This window comes from Borostomias antarcticus (genome assembly GCF_949987555.1).
Source record: "Borostomias antarcticus genome assembly, chromosome: 2".
NCBI classification, from domain to species: Eukaryota; Metazoa; Chordata; class Actinopteri; order Stomiiformes; family Stomiidae; genus Borostomias; species Borostomias antarcticus.
The window spans coordinates 40,514,409-40,523,938 of NC_140235.1; the positions used below are offsets into that span (position 1 = coordinate 40,514,409).

General features: G+C 47.6%; 1 protein-coding gene across 1 annotated transcript in view; it reads right to left on the minus strand.

Annotated features, from left to right (window-relative positions):
- ric1 (RIC1 homolog, RAB6A GEF complex partner 1) overlaps nt 1-4,042 on the minus strand; it is a gene marked incomplete at both ends in the record, with an annotated part of 16,596 nt that extends 12,554 nt beyond the window's left edge. The window contains one exon of the mRNA XM_084455562.1: nt 3,902-4,042. Within this exon, the coding sequence (XP_084311688.1) occupies nt 3,902-4,042 (141 nt within the window). The remainder of the gene's footprint in view (nt 1-3,901) is intronic.
- Nucleotides 4,043-9,530: the final 5,488 nt, after the last annotated feature.

Below are 9,530 nucleotides of genomic sequence, written 5' to 3' on the forward strand. Positions count from 1 at the left end.
GAGAGAGAGAGAGAGAGAGAGAGATACCCATCTAGCAGTAGTTATAAAGCAGTTATAAACAAACTAAAACACACAGCTCTCTCCCCATGCCGACACGGAAGGCAGTTAGAACTGCTGCTCTTCACAACACATTTCTAGCTGAACCCTGGCTTCTATAACACTTTGTAGCATGCTGCACCTTCTGGACAGACCCCTGCTGTTAGCCATGTCTGCCTGCCTGTCTGTCTCTCTGCCTGTCTGTCTCTCTGCCTACCTGTCTGTCTGTCTCTCTGCCTGTCTGTCTGTCTGCCTTCCTGCCTGTCTGTCTGTCTCTCTGCCCGTCTGTCTGTCTCTCTGCCCGTCTGTCTGTCTCTCTGCCTGTCTGTCTGTCTGTCTGTCTGTCTGGGGAAGAGTAGGAGGAAAGGATGGGGGGGGGGGGTGCAGATGGGTTCAGACAGCCTGTCAGGCAGAAGAACTATAGCTAACAATGCCTGTATGGAGGATAGGGTGAGAGGGGGGGGGGGGTTAGGATCCTGTGGCCAGGCTACGGTGGCTGGAGTGGCTACACCGCCGACTAGGGTTGCAAAATTCCAGGAACATTCCCAAAATTACCAGAGGGAATTTATGGGGCTCAACGGGAATAAACGGGAAATTTATTCTGTTTTCCAGTTTATTCCCTGTTAATTCCCAGTAAATTCCCGTTAATACCCATGGGAAGTTTGTGAATATTTCTGAATTTTGCAACCTCAACGCTGCCCTCCCTCCCCCGATGGAAATCACAGTTTGTGGGTGAGAGTGCAAAAGGGGGGAGGACAATGGGAGGAGGGGAGGACAATTGGAGGAGGGGGGGGTAGAACTTGCCCTCTAATGTCCCTCCCCTACCACAACCACGCTGCTCAGTCCAGATCCACACAGGACCGGACCGGCCAACACTGACCCCTACGAGCAGCAAACACCGCCAACTCCCCGGACCCCCCAGGGCCCTGGCCAACTTCCCACACCCCCCAGGGCCCTGGCCAACTACCCGGACCCCCCCAGGGCCCTGGCCACCTCCCCGGACCCCCACGGCCCTGGCCAACTGCCCGGACCCCCCAGGGCCCTGGCCAACTCCCCGGACCCCCCCGGGCCCTGGCCAACTCCCCGGACCCCCCAGGGCCCTGGCCTCAAACGCAGGCCAGAACCTTCCTGGTCTACGAGGCTCTGTGGTCTTCTGAGCTGAGGAACAGAACACAGCTAGGACTCCTCAGGAGGTGCTGGGCCATCACAACAACCACATCAGAGAAGAGTTGGAGACACCATGATAAGGCCTTAAGCCTGTTAAGGTGTAGTCTGAATCCGGCCAAAATGTCCGGGCCCTCTGGAACCTACGCCCCTCTACGTGAGGGTAGAGACACTCTGGAGTTTCCAGACCGCTTGCCTGGGGACCACGCTCTCCTAAACCCACGAGTGAGAACAAAGCGTTCCTCCATGCTGGCCTGGGAATCACAAAGTCAAGTCAAGCAGCTCTTCCAGTGGACAGCAGTAGAGAGACAGACGTCAGAACCCTGGGCTGGCCTCCCCAGCACCATCCTAAACGGAGGTCAAATGTCAACTGACAGATTCCATTTCATGGACCAATCCATCATCCGCAAAAATGAGGTTCCCCCCAGAGGGGCCACCGCACAGGTTTAACGCTTGCGGTGCCCCCCCCCCCCCCTCGATCCTCAGCAGCTAAAGCTTTAAGATGAAACCGAAAGCTTTTCTGAGTCTTTTCTGAGACTCCCCATACTCCTCCAGAGTCCCAGTGTCCCTGGGCAACCCTGGTCCACACACACACACACACACACATGGACGCACGCACGCGCACACGCGCACACACGCGCACACACACACGCACACGCACACACACGCACACACGCGCGGCCTGGTGTCTGGGTGCAGGCAGGGACAGGGGCTGGGTGACAGGGCAACTACATGGCTAAGCTGCTCTTTAACAGGGATTACTGCTAGGAGAGCTGGGCCTGGACACACAGAGGAGAGATTGGATTAGAGAGACACGCTGGGAAGAGAGATAGCCGATACCCAGGAAAGGAGAGAGGGAGAGAGGGAGGAGAGGAGTTTAGCCTGATCCCTGTTCGGCCAAACTGATTCAAAGGTCCATTCCCAAGCAGTTGGGAGTGAGAACATTCCTTTCTGCCTAGAAGAACAGTAGAGAGGGGGGGGGGTTACAAGCTTTGTCCTGGTCATCCTACTCTGCTATTACGAATGACCCACGACCCTCCAACTTCACACGGTCTCTCTTTAGGTGTGAACTCTCCCTACTACATCACATGTTTATTACAGGTCTCCCCAACTCCCCCAACGAGTCAAAAATGACAGCCCTAAGGGGTGCAATCAACTCCATCTACATGCCAGACTGGGCCCAGTCTCCCGAAGACAGACTTTTGAGAGTGAGTCTACTCCGGGCCTATCATCTATTATCTATGGACTGCAGCCTACAGGTACTGTAGGGTAGTCTACACTATTAGTTCATACTTCACAGAGAAAAGATGAGAGAACAGATTTAAGTAACACAAAGACAGGCCTAAGTATTGCTCTTTGATGCTGTATCGAGAACTAATAATAGGCTACACGCCTACACCGATCAAATCCTCTCAGATCTAAACATGAAGTGCGTTTGAGGCTGTTTTAAGGGTTGGTGTTATGGGATTGGGGTAAGTCGTGTAGCAGATGTGAGGGGTGCGATGGCGCAAAGTCGAACTCACATTCCTGTGAGAGAGGACTGTGTTTCTGCACTTCCCGTCGGATCCCAGACAAGAAAACCTGGAAGCGCCGCAGGACATTTCCTCCGGGGCGGGGGAATGAATAAACAAACGCCCTGATTTACAATGTACAGTTGTCAGAGTGGCCAACCTAAAGCGCGTCAGTATAGGCCTATCCATCTCCCCAATGCAGTGTGGAAGTACTACAAGCCTTCCTGAGGTGATGTAACCTACAACTACTGTTCCAACACACTGCTACGTAGCCAAATGCCCACACTGTAGTCAAGCGACACACACACACACACACACACACACACACACACACACACACACACACACACAGCACATTAAAAGAGCGTCCTTGGAGCCGGCGGTAACATTTCACTGTGGCTTTACACCGTATATTACATGTGATGTGACAACAAATAAAAGACCTTTCATTCAAGGCAGGTGACGGATAGACCCTGAACCGTCTTTGGTGTGCTAACGCTGGGAGGGAAATTGGGGGAAACGTATGCAAATTGCCCAGCGGATGTGGACCCGGAGAGCTGAGGTTAACACATAGTTGTTTAATTGTGCAAAGTACTATAGTACCCACTAAGCAAAGACACGTCTAAAAGACGTCTTTTAAATGTCTTTTTCGGACGTCCAAAGACATCCAATTAGGAGCCAGAATGAAGGTTTTTTTTAGACGTTCAGATATTGAACCCGTTTTGCACGTCCACAGACGTCTTAGAGGGGTCCAAGCCAGACGTGTGAATATTGAGGGGTCCAGCAGACGAACACACGGGGTTCAGGACCGACGGACGTTATTAAGACGTGATCTGAACGTTGTGTGTTTGCTGGGTCAGTTCTCCGTCTGATCGGGGCAGCTGTTCCCCCAACATGTCACGGAGGGCTACTGTGTACAAACACATGTTGCAACATGAGACAACTACCAACTACAGCTTACCGGTGTCAGTTTGAGTTAGCTAGGTATGGTTGGTTAAATAACAGTATGCTTAGGATCTATGGGATCAACTAACTAGCTAACATGGTCAACTTGAACAGATGTTAAGCCACGCACACTGAGATGGAGGGGGAAAAAAGTGGGTGACGCGGCAACCCGCAGCAAAGTGCAACCCAGTTGGGATTAGCCTAGTTAGCTTAGCATCATCAGTGACACACTTTCCCTCACTCACCCGACAGAACCAAATGCTGAGTTGTGTCTCGGACAGCACCGCGAAGTAGACCCTCTGGGCGCTGGGCTGGATGTGAAACGGCTCTTCCTCACTCCTCAGCGGGCAGAGGAGCCTCCGCGGCCAGCCGGTTAGAAAATACATGACGACGAAGAAGTCCGTCCAACTCGACACACTTGTCGTGTGTGTCGCCAACGGGCCAGTTTAATAAAGCTGTGTTCCCAATAAGAGAGATTAGAGTCCAACTGGGTCATTTAGTTCGTTATTTAGCACCCATTAGGTCTCTTTTGAGGTCCCTATCTCGGGTTAATCCGTTATTAGCATGCGTGCTAGCTGAGGTAACGTTAGCTCGCGAGCTCACTTGACATGGAACGTTGAGGAGCTGTCAGTTGGTTCTCAACTGACAATTTAAAATTTCAAATTACAACTATAGGCAACCGTTAGTTAGCTCGCGATTTAGCCCAACTGCCACGTTACTACTCTCCCCCGGTGTTCTCGAGCGAGCTCGCTATCTCCAAGAAAACCCGTTGTTTATGAAAACGGTCGAACATCCGATTTTCTCGACGGTGTCTCTCGCCGTCGCCATCTTTAGCGAGTCTATTTATCCTGGATCTGATTCGCTCTCCCCCGAAGAGGCCCCCCTGCCGCCCCGCCCCTTCTGAACGTCTGACGTAATTTCTCCTGAACGCTACGTGACTCGTTGCCGCCCCCTGGTGGTTATTTATTGTAGTCCACAGTGGGAAAAGTTATACCCAGTAGATGTTAGATTATGATGGACTTTAATAGGATGTATTTGTATGCACTTAATTTAGGAGACAGATCTATTGTCAGTGATCACCAAAGCTGGGCACAGCTGTGATGACAACCACATCGTTTTTGACACTACAGAGAGCTTCAAGAATAGACAGTGGTAGAGAAGAGGAAAGTTCAAAGACATGGTTGTCCTTGATGTGATATATCACCAAACCAAAACGTCCCAGTGGCATTAGAGAACTTTTGGTCGGCTTCCATCAGCAAAACTGATTTCCAGGCATTCTATGTTGAATGGCTTACTACCAAGTAAGTAAGCAAGCAAGCAAGCAAGCAAGCAAGCAAGCAAGCAAGCAAGTAAGTAAGTTAGTAAGTAAGTCAATTTTATTTATATAGCACCGTTCACAGCCGGGTCACAAAGGGTTCTGTATATTTTCAATCACATGACTCATTTGGAAGAGGCCCCTGATGAGCTGAGCAGCCAGCTGGAGGGCCTCACCCTGGAGGGCCTCACCCTGGAGGGCCTCACCTTGGAGGTCCTCACCCTGGAGGTCCTCAGCCTGGAGGGCCTCACCCTGGAGGTCCTCACCCTTGAGGTCCTCACCCTGGAGGGCCTCACCCTGGAGGGCCTCACCCTGGAGGTCCTCACCCTGGAGGGCCTCACCCTGGAGGTCCTCACCCTGGAGGGCCTCACCCTGGAGGGCCTCACCCTGGAGGTTGTTACCCTGGAGGGCCTCACCCTGGAGGACATGGGCAGCGACGCGCAGCTCTCCGACTGGGTAGAGGTCTGTCTGTCTGCCACAGGACCCAGACGCAGGGCCAGCTCACTCAAGACATAGACCGGGACTCGTACCCCCAGACCCAGAGCCATCACTCCTAGACCCAGAACCAGACCTAGGCACAGGCCCGTCTCAGTCCACAGAAACCCAGACCCAGTACACCTGGACCCAGACCCAGAGCCATCACTCCTAGACCCAGAACCAGACCTAGGCACAGGCCCATCCCAGCCCATAGAGACCCAGACCCAGACCAAGTACACTTTGAGAGGCCCCAGAGAGGGGAAATGACCTGACCTGACTCCTACAAACGAACAGCCATGTTGAAAAACTACAATTATGTTGAAATACTACAATTATTCCATTGTTTTGGGCGACTGATTCTAAATAAGAAAGTTAAAGATATTTTCTATACGTCAAATAAATACGAATTTGAGGTCAATGATTCCAGTCAAAGATATTAGTCAAGAGTGTAGTTTGAGCAAAGAACATGTAAAACTAAGAGGAGACACGTTGGTGAAGTTTTGTCGCTCGCCTGAAGAGGGCGCTAGTGTGACGTTGCAGCCATTATGGACCGTCATGTGCCACCGAATTCATCCAGTCAGGTCAGCATGGTGCATTAAATCAGTCTGACCCCAGTGCTAGTTACTGTAAGTTAGCTAGAGTGACTACTGTAATACAGTTTACAGTTCCTGCTAGTTTTGTAAACTATCAGGAATGACTCTGAGGCTTGCTTCAGGGTCACATGGTTATGATCAGTTCTGGACACAGAAAGGCATCACATCACGGCCATATACAGATGGACAAGACAGTCTCAGGCAACACTGCTCAGTCTCTTCTTTCAAACATAAGGGGTACGTATTATCACATGTAATGTCAAGTAATGTATAGTAATAGTTTATATATGTTCAGCAATTCTGAGAAGACCAACTGTGAGGAGAACCTTGACACCATCCTGCTGCAGGTCAGCACATAGCTGCACCCACCAGGGGCCGTATTCATCATTGTGGATACACCCTTTTTCATTTACACCAGATTTTTGTACATGCTTTTCTACACAAATAATGTGATGTATCATGCCAAAACTCAATGGGAAATATTGTGAGATATATACACAATATTTCCCATCGAGTTTTGTCATGATACAAGTACAAAAATCAGGTGTAAATGAAAAAGGGTGTATCCACAATGATGAATGAGGACCCAGGTGGTCATCAACGCTGAGCTGGCCAGGGACGAGCACAGCTGTGCTAGGGAGACTTCTGATGGTGACCAGGGGGGAGGAGCCAATGGACCGGTCAGATACTGACATCCTGGGCGTTGATGGTCAGGTATCTTTGATGCCTCGGTACTTTTAGGGTACTTTGATGGAGATGTTACTCGGATTTCCTATTACGCCATACACTGTATATTCATTACAATGAATTACCCTACTGTATGTGTTATTGGATATGTTATTATCCATCAAGAAGAGGATGTTCCATCTCCCCCCCTCCCTCGTAAACCTGAGAGGGTGAATCTGAGTGGTCAGCCTGACCAGCTATCCAGGATATCATAACTTTTGGAGAGAAAAAAAACATCACCTCAGTTGTACACATAGATGGTTTGGGGGGGTTATTGGGGGAGAAGTTATTTACCAGCAGTATGAAGGTTGTGAGTGAGTGCAACAGAGTGGTGTGTGACAGGAAGACGTGCCAAGAGGCGCTTATCTACATGGTCAAGTTAGCGTGACTCTCTGAGGGGTGGGGGGGGCACAGAGAGGGCCCACAGAGACTGTTAATGAATAGGGCCCAGAATTTTGCCCCTGCCACCTGCACTTCTATTCTGGTTTCTGTTTCCCCCCTTTAAATTGAAGACGCCTAAACCTAAGGGTTTACCTTGGCTAAATGACCCCACTAGAGCCCCAGGGAGGGAGGGCAGAAGAGCAGAGCGAAAGTGGAAGTATAATAAGCTTCAAATTTCCTTTGACATTTTGAGGGACATTCTCAAATATCAGGAAGCAGATAAGGTTGCGAGACCTTATCTCTCTTATCCCTAACTCTCATAAACACAAGGTCCTTATCTCCACATCTCATAAACACAAGGTCCTTATCTCCACAACTTTCATAAACACAAGGTCCTTTTCATGAAACTGCAGTATCATTAACTCTATTATTTTCTCACCCCCAGTACCATCTTATAATAATAATAATAATAATAATAATAATAATAATACAATTTATTTATAAAGCCCCTTTCTAAACAAATGTTACAAAGTGCTATCTTAGATGTGTCCCTAACTATGTGTGAATAATTGTAAAAAAATGTTTACATTAGCAAAGTTGAGGACATCAAAATGAACAAAAGTATTTTTCATATTATTTTTTGTTTGGTCTGAGGGAATAATTCTGGAAACTGGTAGCTTGATGGTAGCCTACAATGCATATGTCAATTGACTGTCAATCCCAGTGTGTCAATGTTTTAATTATAAAAATAATTTCTGTTACAGATCACTATTAGACTTTAATGCCTATTCTCAGTCTGACAAATTTAGTTATCACAGATGTTTTTGGCTAGTTTGTTTGTTGCAGATAAAGCAATGTCTACTGAGGGAGTGCTTGTGTTGCCCGTTGATAAATGCATGCACACCGTGACTACTTCCTTCATGTAAGTGAACAGTAAATATGCCACAAGGAACAAGGAATTAGGTTCTCAAGCAGTGGTGCACGAGATTGCACGGAGGAAACGTAATCAGAGCCTACATCTCCTGACCACTAGGGGGAAGTGGTGTTGAACCACGTAACTGAAGAATGCATTGGGAGTCCCCTAGCTTTCCCATGAAGAAACCACCCCCAAAACATTTGGGCAGGAAATAAGTTATTCACACGCGACCAGTTGGCAGGCCTCCAATTGAGCTACTGTTTTGTTTACATCATCAATAATCTGACATGTGAGACACAATAAATGCCAGGTACACACAACAGGAATATTAGTCAGATTGTACTGAAAGTCATACAGATCTGAAGTCTTTTGTGTGAGATGCCCAGTGTTTTCAAAATCTGTTTTTGATTTAAAAGGTATTAGTGTACAACATAGGTCTACAAAAATGAGGAAAAGATTCAAACGGTGGAGATGAGAAGTTTGTAATTATGCTCCCTGATGTTGGCGTTGACTGGATACAAGGAAACAGTCATTAACAGAGAGCACATACTGGACACTGCACTTGATCTGTACACACTTCTATTCTAATAAAAAACGAATTGTTTTTAATTAATATTATTATTGTATATTGTATTTGTTCTGTTGTTATTGGTTTATTTGTGTGAACTCGTCAACACTGTAAATGATGGAAACCTCAGTGCTTTACGAGTATAAATAAAGGTTTGAAATGAAATTCTCTGTTTTCTGGCATCACACTGGGGCAGAGGGTTTGTGTAAGATGAGGATTTCTCTCATTTCTCCTCGGGGGACACAGTCATCTTATTCCTTGGAAAGGCTGGCTGGCTTTAGTGTTTTGGGAACTGCTGCCGACAGCATGTCACACCCTTGTGTGACTGAGAAAGTGAAACTGACCGATCTTGATGACCTACAGTAACACCCCCCCCCACACACACAAGGCTGCACACTTTCATTAGGGCTGTGGGAGATAGTGTGGTGGTTGTGTTTGGTTTTACCTACTACTACTACTACTACTAAATGCTGCTGTTAGTCAATCCAATATTCTGAAATGATGAGACAGAGACTGGTATGAGGTGATAGAAAACATCAGCTTTATTCCTGCTTACAAGGTTCGGAGAGAAATTATTGCATTGAGTAAACCAATCAAATTGGTGACTTTACCCACATAGGTCATCTCTTATCCTCTCCTTATCATAACTCATCCCCATCAAATATGACAGCATACATAACACATTTATCATACATGCACTACAAATGGCAAATGCACTGTATGTCCACTGGAAAAGACATTATCTGAACTATTATTATAACACTTAATTCATAGAAATGTTTGCCGGACGGAACAAAAAGTAACTAAAGTATTTTTATGTGTGCTCCTGAAAAGATACGAGTTATACAGAAGAAGAAGAAGAAGAAGAAGAAGAAGAAGAAGAAGAAGAAGAAGAAGG